The sequence below is a fragment of the Pseudophryne corroboree genome, chromosome 6 (genome assembly GCF_028390025.1).
Source record: "Pseudophryne corroboree isolate aPseCor3 chromosome 6, aPseCor3.hap2, whole genome shotgun sequence".
Taxonomy (NCBI): Eukaryota; Metazoa; Chordata; class Amphibia; order Anura; family Myobatrachidae; genus Pseudophryne; species Pseudophryne corroboree.
In genome coordinates, this window is record NC_086449.1 from 472,160,019 (window position 1) to 472,175,917 (window position 15,899).

Below are 15,899 nucleotides of genomic sequence, written 5' to 3' on the forward strand. Positions count from 1 at the left end.
GGTGTGAAAGTCTACTTTTTAGACTGTCAAGATATATTCTTTTTATTCAAGAGGGACTAGATGCAGGCTTGAGTTTGCGTTCTCTAAGGATACAGGTCTCTGCATTATTTGTTTTCTTTTAAATGGCAATGGCAGATATTCCAGAGGTTGCAGCTTTTGTTTTTTCAAGGAGTTGCTAACATCCATACGTTCATCCGGTTGTCCAATGGGCCCTGAATAGGGTTCTCGGATATTTACAGCAGTCATAAGAAAAAGTGGATTAGAAATTCTTGGCTTGAAAAACTGTTTCTTCTTCCATTGATTTAATGTGAAAGGTGTCCAAAATATTGAGCTCTGTCGTGAAGATTACCCTTCCTTGTTTTTTTATGAGGATAGGACAGTCCTGTGGTCTATACTAATCCTGATGTCAGCAAATCAGAACTGATTTGTTGTCATCTGCCCTCTGCTAGTTACTTCTTTTGCCTCTCTGGATATCACTTTGAATTTTAATTTACTGGTTGGCAGGAGAAACTGTGCAAGGCTTCTATGGATGTATTGGAGTACACGCCACCCAACAACGTGCTGTAGATTGACAGTGTCAATATTATGATGTGCGCCGAAGTATTGTCTGCAAAACGTAGTTAAATCCTTTTTCTCTGACGTCCTAGTGGATGCTGGGAACTCCGTAAGGACCATGGGGAATAGCGGGCTCCGAAGGAGACTGGGCACTCTAAGAAAGAATTAGGACTACCTGGTGTGCACTGGCTCCTCCCTCTATGCCCCTCCTCCAGACCTCCGTTAGAATCTGTGCCCGGTTCGAGCTGGTTGCACACTAGGGGCTCTCCTGAGCTTCTAGTAAAGAAAGTGTTTATTAGGTTTTTTATTTTCAGTGAGATCTGCTGGCAACAGACTCACTGCAACGAGGGACTTAGGGGAGAGAAGCGAACCTACCTGCTTGCAGCTAGCTTGGGCTTCTAGGCTACTGGACACCATTAGCTCCAGAGGGATCGAACACAGGCCCAGCCTCGGTCATCCGGTCCCGGAGCCGCGCCGCCGTCCGCCTTGCAGAGCCAGAAGCATGAAGATCTTCACGGAAATCGGCGGCTGAAGACTCCGGTCTTCATTAAGGTAGCGCACAGCACTGCAGCTGTGCGCCATTGCTCCCTGTGCACACCACATACTCCGGTCACTGATGGATGCAGGGCGCTGGGGGGGGGCGCGCCCTGGGCAGCTATTAGAGTACCTTAAAGTGGCTAATCACACATAATATAGCCTAAGAAGCTATATATGTGTAAAATACCCCTGCCACATTATTATTATAAGAGCGGGAGAAGTCCGCCTAAAAAGGGGCGGGACTATCTCCCTCAGCACACTGGCGCCATTTCCTCTCGCAGCTCCGCTGGAAGGACGCTCCCCAGGCTCTCCCCTGCAGTTTCCAGGCTCAATAGGGTAAAAAAGAGAGGGGGGGCACTAAATTTAGGCGCAAATACTATATATATAGCGGCTATAGGGTAAATCACTTGTGTAGTGTAACTCCCTGCATTATATAGCGCTGTGGTGTGTGCTGGCATACTCTCTCTCTGTCTCCCCAAAGGACTTTGTGGGGTCCTGTCCTCAGTCAGAGCATTCCCTGTGTGTGTGCGGTGTGTCGGTACGGCTGTGTCGACATGTTTGATGAGGAGGCTTATGTGGAGGCGGAGCAGGTGCCGATAAATGTGATGTCACCCCCTGCGGGGTCGACACCTGAGTGGATGGATATGTGGAAGGAATTACGCGACAGTGTCAACTCCTTACATAAAAGGTTTGACGACATAGCAGATGTGGGACAGCCGGCTTCTCAGCCCGTGCCTGCCCAGGCGTCTCAAAAGCCATCAGGGGCTCAAAAACGCCCGCTACCTCAGATGGCAGACACAGATGTCGACACGGATACTGACTCCAGTGTCGACGACGATGAGACTAGTGTACATTCCAACAGAGCCACCCGTTACATGATAACGGCAATGAAAAATGTGTTGCACATTTCTGACATTAACCCAGGTACCACAAGAAAGGGTATTATGTTTGGGGAGAAAAAGCAACCAATGGTTTTTCCCCCATCTGATGAGTTGAATGAAGTGTGTGAAGAAGCGTGGGCTTCCCCCGATAAGAAATTAGTGATTTCTAAAAAGTTGCTAATGGCGTACCCTTTCCCGCCAGAGGACAGGATACGTTGGGAGACTCAGGATACGGCCGCCTTAAAGGAGCCTGCGGATAGAAAGCAGGAGGCTATCCTGAAGTCTGTATATACACACTCAGGTATTATATTGAGACCGGCTATTGCTTCAGCATGGATGTGCAGTGCTGCTGCTGCGTGGTCAGATTCCCTGTCTGATAACATTGATACCCTCGACAGGGACACTATATTGCTAACCATAGAGCATATTAAAGACGCAGTCTTATACATGAGAGATGCACAGAGGGATATTTGCCGGCTGGCGTCTAGAATCAATGCAATGTCCATTTCTGCCAGGAGAGGATTGTGGACTCGGCAGTGGACAGGTGATGCAGATTCTAAAAGGCACATGGAGGTTTTGCCTTACAAAGGTGAGGAATTGTTTGGGGACGGTCTCTCGGACCTCGTTTCCACAGCAACAGCTGGGAAGTCGACATTTTTACCCCATGTTCCCTCACAGCCAAAGAAAGCACCGTATTATCAGGTACAGTCCTTTCGGCCCCAGAAAGGCAAGCGGGTTAAAGGCGCGTCCTTTCTGCCCAGAGGCAGAGGTAGAGGGAAAAAGCTGCACCATACAGCCACTTCCCAAGAACAAAAGTCCTCTCCCGCTTCCTCTAAGTCCACCGCATGACGCTGGGGCTCCACAGGCGGAGCCAGGTGCGGTGGGGGCCCGTCTCCGGAACTTCAGCGACCAGTGGGCTCGCTCACGGGTGGATCCCTGGATTCTATAAGTGGTATCTCAGGGGTACAAGCTGGAATTCGAGACGTCTCCCCCTCGCCGTTTCCTCAAATCAGCCTTGCCAACAGCTCCCCCAGACAGGGAGGCAGTGCTGGAGGCGATTCACAAGCTGTATTCTCAGCAGGTGATAATCAAGGTACCCCTTCTTCAACAAGGACGGGGTTACTATTCCACAATGTTTGTGGTACCGAAACCGGACGGTTCGGTGAGACCCATTTTAAATTTGAAATCCTTGAACACTTATATAAGAAGGTTCAAGTTCAAAATGGAATCGCTCAGGGCGGTTATTGCAAGCCTGGACGAAGGGGATTACATGGTATCACTGGACATCAAGGATGCTTACCTGCATGTCCCCATTTACCCTCCTCACCAGGAGTACCTCAGATTTGTGGTACAGGACTGTCATTACCAATTCCAGACGTTGCCGTTTGGTCTGTCCACGGCACCGAGGGTATTTACCAAGGTAATGGCCGAAATGATGATACTCCGGAAAAAGGGAGTTTTAATTATCCCGTACTTGGACGATCTCCTTATAAAGGCGAGGTCCAGGGAGCAGTTGTTGGTCGGCGTAGCACTATCTCGGGAAGTGCTACAACAGCACGGCTGGATTCTGAATATTCCAAAGTCGCAGCTGGTTCCTACAACGCGTCTACTGCTCCTGGGGATGGTTCTGGACACAGACCAGAATAAAGTGTTTCTCCCGAAGGAGAAAGCCAAGGAGTTGGCATCTCTAGTCAGAGACCTCCTGAAACCAAAACAGGTGTCGGTGCATCACTGCACGCGAGTCCTGGGAAAGATGATAGCTTCCTACGAAGCAATTCCATTTGGCAGGTTCCATGCAAGGATCTTTCAGTGGGATCTGTTGGAGAAGTGGTCCGGATCGCATCTTCAGATGCATCGGCTGATAACCCTGTCTCCAAGGACCAGGGTGTCTCTGCTGTGGTGGCTGCAGAGTGCTCCTCTTCTAGAGGGCCGCAGATTTGGCATACAGGACTGGGTCCTGGTGACCACGGATGACAGCCTTCGAGGCTGGGGGGCAGTCACACAGGGAAGAAACTTCCAAGGACTATGGTCAAGCCAGGAGACTTCCCTACACATAAATATTCTGGAACTAAGGGCCATTTACAATGCCCTAAGTCAGGCAAGACCCCTGCTTCAACACCAGCCGGTGCTGATCCAGTCAGACAACATCACGGCGGTAGCCCATGTAAACCGACAGGGCGGCACAAGAAGCAGGTTGGCGATGGCAGAAGCCACAAGGATTCTCCGATGGGCGGAAAATCACGTGATAGCACTGTCAGCAGTGTTCATTCCGGGAGTGGACAACTGGGAAGCAGACTTCCTCAGCAGACACGACCTCCACCCGGGAGAGTGGGGACTTCATCCAGAAGTCTTCAAAATGATTGTAAACCGTTGGGAAAGGCCACAGGTGGACATGATGGCGTCCCGCATCAACAAAAAACTAAAAAGTTATTGCGCCAGGTCAAGGGACCCTCAGGCGATAGCTGTGGACGCTCTAGTGACACTGTGGGTGTACCAGTCGGTTTATGTGTTCCCTCCTCTGCCTCTCATACCCAAGGTACTGAGAATAATAAGAAGGAGAGGAGTAAGAACTATACTCGTGGTTCCGGATTGGCCAAGAAGAGCTAGGTACCCAGAACTTCAAGAAATGATCTCAGAGGACCCATGGCCTCTGCCGCTCAGACAGGACCTGCTGCAGCAGGGGCTCTGTCTGTTCCAAGACTTACCACGGCTGCGTTTGACGGCATGGCGGTTGAACACCGGATCCTAAAAGAAAAGGGCATTCCGGAGGAAGTCATTCCTACACTGATTAAAGCTAGGAAAGATGTGACCGCAAAACATTATCACCGCATATGGCGAAAATATGTTGCTTGGTGTGAGGCCAGTAAGGCCTCAACGGAGGAATTTCAGCTAGGTCGATTTCTGCACTTCCTACAGTCAGGGGTGACTATGGGCCTAAAATTGGGTTCCATTAAGGTCCAGATTTCGGCTCTGTCGATTTTCTTCCAAAAAGAACTGGCTTCACTGCCTGAAGTTCAGACTTTTGTAAAGGGAGTGCTGCATATTCAGCCCCCTTTTGTGCCCCCAGTGGCACCTTGGGATCTCAACGTGGTGTTGGATTTCCTAAAGTCGCATTGGTTTGAGCCACTTAAAACCGTGGAGATAAAGTACCTCACGTGGAAGGTGGTCATGCTGTTGGCCTTGGCGTCGGCCAGGCGTGTATCAGAATTGGCTGCTTTGTCATGTAAAAGCCCTTATCTGATTTTTCATATGGATAGGGCGGAATTGAGGACTTGCTCCCAATTCCTTCCTAAGGTGGTATCAGCTTTTCATGTGAACCAACCTATTGTGGTGCCTGCGGCTACTCGGGACTTGGAGGATTCCAAGTTGCTGGACGTAGTCAGGGCCCTGAAAATATGTTTCCAGGACGGCTAGAGTCAGAAAAATTGACTCGCTATTTATCCTGTATGCACCCAACAAGCTGGGTGCTCCTGCTTCAAAGCAGACTATTGCTCGCTGGATCTGTAGCACGATTCAACTTGCACATTCGGCGGCTGGACTGCCGCATCCTAAATCTGTTAAAGCCCATTCCACGAGGAAGGTGGGCTCTTCTTGGGCGGCTGCCCGAGGGGTCTCGGCTTTACAACTTTGCCGAGCTGCTACTTGGTCGGGTTCAAACACGTTTGCAAAATTCTACAAGTTTGATACCCTGGCTGAGGAGGACCTAGAGTTTGCTCATTCGGTGCTGCAGAGTCATCCGCACTCTCCCGCCCGTTTGGGAGCTTTGGTATAATCCCCATGGTCCTTACGGAGTTCCCAGCATCCACTAGGACGTCAGAGAAAACAAGAATTTACTCACCGGTAATTCTATTTCTCGTAGTCCGTAGTGGATGCTGGGCGCCCATCCCAAGTGCGGATTGTCTGCAATACTTGTATATAGTTATTGCCTATCTAAAGGGTTATTGTTTGGAGCCATCTATTCGAGAGGCTCAGTTGTTGTTCATACTGTTAACTGGGTATAGTATCACGAGTTGTACGGTGTGATTGGTGTGGCTGGTATGAGTCTTACCCGGGATTCCAAATCCTTTCCTTATTGTGTCAGCTCTACCGGGCACAGTTTCCCTAACTGAGGTCTGGAGGAGGGGTATAGAGGGAGGAGCCAGTGCACACCAGGTAGTCCTAATTCTTTCTTAGAGTGCCCAGTCTCCTTCGGAGCCCGCTATTCCCCATGGTCCTTACGGAGTTCCCAGCATCCACTACAGACTACGAGAAATAGAATTACCGGTGAGTAAATTCTTATTTTGTCTGAATTTCCTACCAGTAATAGTCTGGTGAATAGTCTGTTAACAAACCATATATTGTTGTGCAATTTAAAATAAGTCAGGTCTGTTAGGCTGGGGCCACACATAGCGGCCAAGCCGGTCCCGCTTGGCTGGGAGGGGGGATTTGTGTGCACACGGATCCTGTTCTGCGGGATGCTGCAGCACAGGATCCGGCCAGTGACACACGGGATTTCAGTGGAACACAGTGCGGCCGTGACGCACTGTGTGAACACATATATTGAAATGTATGTGTTCTCATTGAAATCCCACCGTTCTGTCATCCGGCCCAACCGCAGCATGCTGCGTCTGGATCCGGCGGCGGGACTGCTGCACATGGGTGGGCCCCGCTTGGCCGCTATGTGAGGCCCCCAGCCTAAGTGATATAAAGGCCATTACAGACGGGGAAAGATGTGTGCTGAGCATGGGAGGGGGTGATGGGGGCCAATCTAGTACCGGCGATAGCGTCGCGCATCGCTATCGCTGGGGGGCATACACAAGGAGAGATCCATGCTTAACTTCTAAGCAATCTAGTAAGATTGCTTAGAATTTAAGCACGGATCTCTCCGTGTGTACCCCCCTTAACACTATTAAATACTAAGATGAAAATTCATGTAATAGAAAACATTACATTTGTTTATTAACGTTCTGGTATTTTTTTTTATTTTTTTTAGATGCATCTGATTGGGACTCAACTAGTCATTCACTTGGAACTCATGGCTCGAAGAGTGTGAGTCAGTCCCACAATAAACTGAATGACAGCTCATCTCCAAAGACAGAACGTGATAATGTTGCGCCAAAAGGCTTTGCCGCAGTGCCTTCCATCCCCTTACATTCTGTACCAGAAGTCGAACAGGAAGATCGTATGAACAGAGAAAATGGTAAATTTAATTAAATGATTCTCATTTGCTTGCTTGTATGTTTTGCAGCTTATAATCAGATTTTATTTGTTGACTTTTGCACTTTGTGAATGTTAAGCGGTTTTGTATTAGATTTTTCAGGAACAACTTTAGTTACAGATATGTCCTCTTACATTTTTGCTCTGTGCACTATAAGTCGCATTACACATAACATCTGAGTGCCATAGGACTCTGTAGCGCCGAGTGTCTTTTATTTCTCTATCGTCCTAGTGGATGCTGGGGTTCCTGAAAGGACCATGGGGAATAGCGGCTCCGCAGGAGACAGGGCACAAAAAGTAAAGCTTTTCCGATCAGGTGGTGTGCACTGGCTCCTCCCCCTATGACCCTCCTCCAGACTCCAGTTAGATTTTTGTGCCCGGCCGAGAAGGGTGCAATCTAGGTGGCTCTCCTAAAGAGCTGCTTAGAGAAAGTTTAGCTAGGTTTTTTATGTTACAGTGATTCCTGCTGGCAACAGGATCACTGCAGCGAGGGACTGAGGGGAGAAGGAGTCAACTCACCTGCGTGCAGGATGGATTGGCTTCTTGGCTACTGGACATCAAGCTCCAGAGGGACGATCACAGGTACAGCCTGGATGGTCACCGGAGCCGCGCCGCCGGCCCCCTTGCAGATGCTGAAGACAGAAGAGGTCCAGAATCGGCGGCTGAAGACTCCTGCAGTCTTCTAAAGGTAGCGCACAGCACTGCAGCTGTGCGCCATTTTCCTCTCAGCACACTTCACACGGCAGTCACTGAGGGTGCAGGGCGCTGGGAGGGGGGCGCCCTGGGAGGCAAAATGAGTACCTATAAAGGCTAAAAATACCTCACATATAGCCCTAGAGGCTATATGGAGATATTTAACCCCTGCCTGATTTCTCAAAATAGCGGGAGACGAGCCCGCCGGAAAAGGGGCGGGGCCTATCTCCTCAGCACACGGCGCCATTTCCTCTCACAGCTCCGCTGGTCAGGACGGCTCCCAGGTCTCTCCCCTGCACTGCACTACAGAAACAGGGTAAAACAGAGAGGGGGGGCAAATTTATGGCGATATTTTTATATAACAAAGCAGCTATAGGGGAGCACTTATTATAAGGCTATCCCTGATATATATATAGCGCTTTTGGTGTGTGCTGGCAAACTCTCCCTCTGTCTCCCCAAAGGGCTAGTGGGTCCTGTCTTCATTAGGAGCATTCCCTGTGTGTCTGCTGTGTGTCGGTACGTGTGTGTCGACATGTATGAGGACGATATTGGTGTGGAGGCGGAGCAATTGCCAAATATGGGGATGTCACCTCCTAGGGGGTCGACACCAGAATGGATGCCTTTATTTATGGAACTACGGGATAGTGTCAACACGCTAAAGCAGTCGTTTGACGACATGAGACGGCCGGACAATCAATTAGTGCCTGTCCAGGCGACTCAAACACCGTCAGGGGCTGTGAAACGCCCTTTGCCTCAGTCGGTCGACACAGACCCAGACCAGTGGTGACGGTGACGAATCAACCGTATTTTCCAGTAGGGCCACACGTTATATGATTTTGGCAATGAAGGAGGCGTTACATTTAGCTGATACTACAGGTACCACTAAACAGGGTATTATGTGGGGTATGAAAAAACTACCTATAGTTTTTCCTGAATCAGAAGAACTAAATGACGTGTGTAATGAAGCGTGGGTTGCCCTGATAAAAAGCTGATAATTTCAAAGAAATTATTGGCATTATACCCTTTCCCGCCAGAGGTTAGGGAGCGCTGGGAAACACCTCCTAGGGTGGACAAGGCGCTAACACGCTTATCTAAACAAGTGGCGTTACCCTCTCCTGAGACGGCCGCACTTAAAGATCCATCAGATAGGAGGATGGAAAATATCCAAAAAAGTATATACACACATGCAGGTGTTATACTACGACCAGCTGTAGCAACTGCCTGGATGGGCAGTGCGGGGGTAGTTTGGTCAGAATCCCTGATTGAAAATATTGATACCCTGGACAGGGACAATATTTTACTGTCGTTAGAACAAATAAAGGATGCATTTCTTTATATGCGTGATGCACAGAGGGATATATGCACACTGGCATCACGGGTAAGTGCTATGTCCATTTCGGCCAGAAGAGCTTTATGGACGCGACAGTGGACAGGCGATGCGGATTCAAAACGGCATATGGAAGTTTTGCCGTATAAGGGGGAGGAGTTATTTGGAGTCGGTCTATCAGATTTGGTGGCCACGGCTACAGCCGGGAAATCCACCTTTCTACCTCAAGTCACTCCCCAACAGAAAAAGGCACCGACTTTTCAACCGCAGCCCTTTCGTTCCTTTAAAAATAAGAGAGCAAAGGGCTATTCATATTTGCCACGAGGCAAAGGTCGAGGGAAGAGACAGCAACACGCAGCTCCTTCCCAGGATCAGAAGCCCTCCCCGGCTTCTACAAAAGCCTCAGCATGACGCTGGGGCTTCTCAAGCGGACTCGGGGACGGTGGGCGGTCGTCTCAAAAATTACAGCGCGCAGTGGGCTCACTCGCAAGTAGATCCCTGGATCCTGCAGATAATATCTCAGGGATACAGGTTGGAATTAGAGACAGATCCACCTCGCCGTTTCCTGAGGTCTGCTTTACCAACGTCCCCCTCCGAAAGGGAGACGGTGTTGGAAGCCATTCACAAGCTGTACTCTCAGCAGGTGATAGTCAAGGTACCTCTTCTGCAACAAGGGAAGGGGTATTATTCCACTCTTTTTGTGGTACCGAAGCCGGATGGCTCGGTAAGGCCTATTCTAAATCTGAAGTCCTTGAACCTGTACATAAAGAAGTTCAAGTTCAAAATGGAGTCACTCAGAGCAGTGATAGCGAACCTGGAAGAGGGGGACTTTATGGTATCCTTGGACATCAAGGATGCGTATCTCCACGTTCCAATTTACCCCTCACACCAGGGGTACCTCAGGTTCGTTGTACAAAACTGTCACTATCAGTTTCAGACGCTGCCGTTCGGATTGTCCACGGCACCTCGGATCTTTACAAAGGTAATGGCCGAGATGATGATTCTTCTTCGAAGAAAAGGCGTATTAATTATCCCATACTTGGACGATCTCCTAATAAGGGCGAGGTCCAGAGAACAGCTAGAGATGGGATTAGCACTGTCTCAAGAAGTGCTAAAACAGCACGGGTGGATTCTGAATATTCCAAAATCCCAGTTAATGCCGACAACTCGTCTGCTGTTCCTAGGGATGATTCTGGACACGGTTCAGAAAAAGGTTTTTCTCCCGGAGGAAAAAGCCAAGGAGTTATCCGAGCTTGTCAGGAACCTCCTAAAACCAGGAAAGGTGTCTGTACATCAATGCACAAGAGTCCTGGGAAAAATGGTGGCTTCTTACGAAGCGATTCCATTCGGCAGATTCCACGCAAGAATTTTCCAAAGGGATCTGTTGGACAAATGGTCAGGGTCGCATCTTCAGATGCACCTACGGATAACCCTGTCTCCAAGGACAAGGGTGTCTCTTCTGTGGTGGTTGCAGAGTGCTCATCTATTGGAGGGCCGCAGATTCGGCATACAGGATTGGATCCTGGTGACCACGGACGCCAGCCTGAGAGGCTGGGGAGCAGTCACACAAGGAAGAAACTTCCAGGGAGTATGGACGAGCCTGGAAACGTCTCTTCACATAAACATTCTGGAACTAAGAGCAATATACAATGCTCTAAACCAGGCAGAACCTCTGCTTCAGGGAAAACCGGTATTGATCCAGTCGGACAACATCACGGCAGTCGCCCATGTGAACAGACAGGGCGGCACAAGAAGCAGGAGGGCAATGGCAGAAGCTGCAAGGATTCTTCGCTGGGCAGAGAATCATGTGATAGCACTGTCAGCAGTGTTCATCCCGGGAGTGGACAACTGGGAAGCAGACTTCCTCAGCAGACACGATCTTCACCCGGGAGAGTGGGGACTTCATCCAGAAATCTTCCACATGCTGGTAACCCGTTGGGAAAGACCAATGGTGGACATGATGGCGTCTCGCCTCAACAAAAAACTGGACAGGTATTGCGCCAGGTCAAGAGATCCGCAGGCAATAGCTGTGGACGCGCTGGTAACGCCTTGGGTGTACCAGTCGGTGTATGTGTTTCCTCCTCTGCCTCTCATACCAAAAGTATTGAGAATTATACGGCAAAGAGGCGTAAGAACGATACTAGTGGTTCCGGATTGGCCAAGGAGGACTTGGTACCCGGAACTTCAAGAGATGATCACGGAAGATCCGTGGCCTCTACCTCTAAGGAGGGACTTGCTTCAGCAGGGTCCCTGTCTGTTTCAAGACTTACCGCGGCTGCGTTTGACGGCATGGCGGTTGAACGCCGGATCCTAAAGGAAAGAGGCATGCCGGAAGAAGTCATTCCTACTTTGATTAAAGCAAGGAAGGAAGTAACCGTGCAACATTATCACCGAATTTGGCGAAAATATGTTGCGTGGTGCGAAGATCGGAGTGCTCCGACGGAGGAATTTCAACTGGGTCGATTCCTACATTTCCTGCAATCAGGATTGTCAATGGGTCTCAAATTGGGATCTATTAAGGTTCAAATTTCGGCCCTGTCGATTTTCTTTCAAAAAGAATTGGCTTCAGTCCCTGAAGTCCAGACCTTTGTTAAGGGAGTGCTGCATATACAGCCTCCTGTGGTGCCTCCAGTGGCACCGTGGGATCTAAATGTGGTTTTGGACTTCCTAAAATCTCATTGGTTTGAACCACTAAAAAAGGTGGATTTGAAATATCTCACATGGAAAGTGACCATGCTTCTAGCCCTGGCTTCTGCCAGGAGAGTGTCAGAATTGGCAGCTTTATCTTACAAAAGCCCATATCTGATTTTCCATTCGGACAGGGCAGAACTGCGGACTCGTCCGCATTTTCTCCCTAAGGTGGTGTCAGCATTTCATCTGAACCAGCCTATTGTAGTGCCTGCGGCTACAAGTGACTTGGAGGACTCCAAGTTACTGGACGTTGTCAGAGCATTAAAAATATATATTGCAAGGACAGCTGGAGTCAGAAAATCTGACTCGTTGTTTATATTGTATGCACCCAACAAGATGGGTGCTCCTGCGTCTAAGCAGACGATTGCTCGTTGGATCTGTAGCACAATCCAACTTGCACATTCTGTGGCAGGCTTGCCACAGCCTAAATCTGTAAAGGCCCACTCCACAAGAAAGGTGGGCTCATCTTGGGCGGCTGCCCGAGGGGTCTCGGCATTACAACTTTGCCGAGCAGCTACGTGGTCAGGGGAGAACACGTTTGTAAAATTTTACAAATTTGATACTCTGGCTAAGGAGGACCTGGAGTTCTCTCATTCGGTGCTGCAGAGTCATCCGCACTCTCCCGCCCGTTTGGGAGCTTTGGTATAATCCCCATGGTCCTTTCAGGAACCCCAGCATCCACTAGGACGATAGAGAAAATAAGATTTTACTTACCGATAAATCTATTTCTCGGAGTCCGTAGTGGATGCTGGGCGCCCATCCCAAGTGCGGATTATCTGCATAAGTTGTACATAGTTATTGTTAACTAATTCGGGTTATTGTTGAAGGAAGCCATCTTTCAGAGGCTCCGCTGTTATCATACTGTTAACTGGGTTTAGATCACAAGTTGTACGGTGTGATTGGTGTGGCTGGTATGAGTCTTACCCGGGATTCAAAATCCTCCCTTATTGTGTACGCTCGTCCGGGCACAGTACCTAACTGGAGTCTGGAGGAGGGTCATAGGGGGAGGAGCCAGTGCACACCACCTGATCGGAAAAGCTTTACTTTTTGTGCCCTGTCTCCTGCGGAGCCGCTATTCCCCATGGTCCTTTCAGGAACCCCAGCATCCACTACGGACTCCGAGAAATAGATTTATCGGTAAGTAAAATCTTATTTTTTATTTTTTTATTTTGCGCCTGCTGATTAAAATTATATGCAGCATGCCTATATTCTGTGTGTGACTGGGACTGTATTTGCATACAAACTGCTATACTGCAGTGTTTTCCTGGAAAACACTGTGATATGGCATTTCGGATGCATATAGAGCTGCTATTACACACAGAATATAGGCATGCTGCATATCCTAAAAACACAAAAAAAGACGCTGAGCGCTACAGAACCCGCCACTGCATGGCGCAACTTGAAGGGCTATTTAGCGTGACTGCAGCAAAGATGTATTATAGGAATTAAAATAGGTGCCTCCACACCATCTGTGCAACTTAACTAACACAGTGGAGCAGTCTGAGATTTGCAAGCTGTGAGGATACCGGACTGATGCTTACTTTTATTCCCACTCAGCACTGGGTAGTCGCATAAAGATATTATATGTACCATCTTGGGGGGGGGGGGGGGGGGGGGAGTGGTATCCAATTACCAGCAGTAAATTACCGCAGGTAGTTGTCTCGCTGAGGGTTATCCAATTAGCCCCGATAAGCCGGCGGAGACAGGTGAAACCAAATCCCTGAAAGCAGCCCCATTTACCTGTGAAAACAGGGCTGCGGCAGCTGTTTTCAGGTGAATATTATTTTTTCCGGGTGATCCTAATAGGATTGCCTGAAAAAAAATATCAGAGTAACATTAGAACAAATCGTGCAAAACCTACGTTTTTTCTGTCCCAATGTTTTATCACAGCTAATTGGATGCCCCCCATGCCTCCTTGAGTTCAGAATCACTAAGGCAAACAACTATCAAGATGCTGCAGTACCTTTATTTTATCCCAATAATAGTGTGCCACACAGTTAACCACTTACCTGGCACATGAGATGCGACTGCACTGCACTTTTGGTGACACAGTCCGCGTCCATTCCCCAGGAGTGATAATGTCTGTGATTGCTGATGTCGCTTCTGAATTTAGTTCTTTGCGCTCCCCCTCCCCCCCTTCTTTCTTTCATCCTCCCCCAGTACTGTCTCGCGAGTCTCTGGGGGGAGCTGATTATTATGCCTATTTCTGCTGCGGGGTAAACTGGGCTCCACAAGGAATGGACAATGGGGTGTAGAGTAGGATCTTGATCCGAGGCACCAACAGTCTTAAAGTTTGACTGTTCCCAGAATGCATAGCGCCGCCTCCTATATCACCCCGCCTCCCTGCACAGGATCTCAGTTTTGTAGTTGGTGCTGCAGTAGCAGGCACTTTAACAGAGGGGCTGCTCCAGGCAGCCCTAAGAACAGCTTTTTTTCTGAGGAAAAAAGTGAAGACTTCAAGGGCAGCAGCAGTGTTACATGTCAGTGGACATTCACGGCTGCAGCTCCGGCTCTCCCCAGCGGCGCTGTACACTCCCGATCCCTGGTTGCCGGGTAACTACAGCAGGTGGCTCCGGTTTTCTTCTTGTCAGGCACACACGACCAGTGCTCTCCGGGATCGTGTGGCCGCGCTTCGGGAGGTGGTAAGTGGGTCCCGCTTGCGGGACCCGGTCTTTATCGCGATCCGGCGCGGTCAGTAGGAGGCGGGCCGCGCGCGCTGGCGGTGGACACTGTGGCAGTACAGGCGATCCCACTAGCTCACCAGGGCATGGGACAGGTCAGGTTTTCTCTATAAACCGTTTTATTAGAGCCCGCAGTACCCGGTGGTTTTGCCAGCAGGGGGATAGAGCTTGGACCTGGAGCTCCTCCCCCAGCCCCAGGGCGCCATTTTCTGCAAATGTTCCCACCCTGGAGCTGCATATCTGTCTCTCCCTCACTCCCTGGCAGTGTCTGCGGCGCCATTATCCCTCAGCTCACTGTTCCTGGGAATGCTTGGGCAAATCCTCCTATGTAAAGCCACCTGGTTGTCAGTGCTGTGACTTTACAAGACACTTAAATATTCTACCTGCCTTTTTTAGTCAGTGTTAGTTAAGAAAGAGTGCACTTAGGGTTTCCTAGTACAATTACCCTGTGATATACATCCAGTTCTTACTGTGTACTGTTATATCTATTGTTATATAGCTGTGTAAGCTAGTCCAGTGCAGTATTATTGTTAGTAATAACCTCTGCATTGTACAGACTGTGACTATTTGTGTGTGCATTTGATAGCTGAGTGGTGTCCATTTTGTGTCTTTCATTCAACCTGCTATCCCTATATTCTATAACCTGAGGGGGCTTGGTGCGTCAGATTTTATCTAATATAGGATTTTCACAAAGATATACTGTATTACGTATTTTTCTCTGTGATTTAGTCACCATATCTCTCCTTTATCTCTGCTGGTGCTGACTACACTGCGCAGGGGTTTGGGCTAGAGGTATTGTGCTGCTGACAAATTGTACTGTGTTACCTGATACTGCAAGTTATATCATGTCTACTTCTGGGGGTAAAGGTTCTGGGGCTGAACACACTGCCGGTGTTGCTGAAGCCGCAGATACCTATGAGGACGAGCGCTTGTCTCCTCACAATCCACTGCTGTCACTGACACCTCGTCGGATGAAGACGGCACTTACACTGACCCCACAGGTTCTAACTCGGATACGGCTGATGGGGAGGGTGGTTCACATGTGGATGTTCCTGATCTTTTGGAGGCTATTAAGTTAATTTCTCTAACGTCCTAGAGGATGCTGGGACTCCGTAAGGACCATGGGGAATAGACGGGCTCCGCAGGAGACATGGGCACTTTAAGAAAGACTTTAGACTCTGGGTGTGCACTGGCTCCTCCCTCTATGCCCCTCCTCCAGACCTCAGTTTTTAGACTGTGCCCAGAGGAGATGGGTGCACTGCAGGGAGCTCTCCTGAGTTTCCTGCTAAGAAAGCATTTTGTTAGGTTTTTTTCTTATTTTCAGGGAGCTCTGCTGGC

The 15,899-nt window shown here is 49.2% G+C and overlaps 1 protein-coding gene across 4 annotated transcripts in view; it reads left to right on the top strand.

Annotated features, from left to right (window-relative positions):
• The window catches only part of ANKRD26 (ankyrin repeat domain containing 26), a 351,340-nt gene that overhangs the window by 235,746 nt on the left and 99,695 nt on the right, over positions 1-15,899 (top strand). For all 4 annotated transcript variants that reach the window (XM_063927217.1, XM_063927219.1, XM_063927218.1 and 1 more), the window contains one exon: positions 6,946-7,152. In XM_063927217.1, the coding sequence (XP_063783287.1) occupies positions 6,946-7,152 (207 nt within the window). The remainder of the gene's footprint in view (positions 1-6,945; positions 7,153-15,899) is intronic.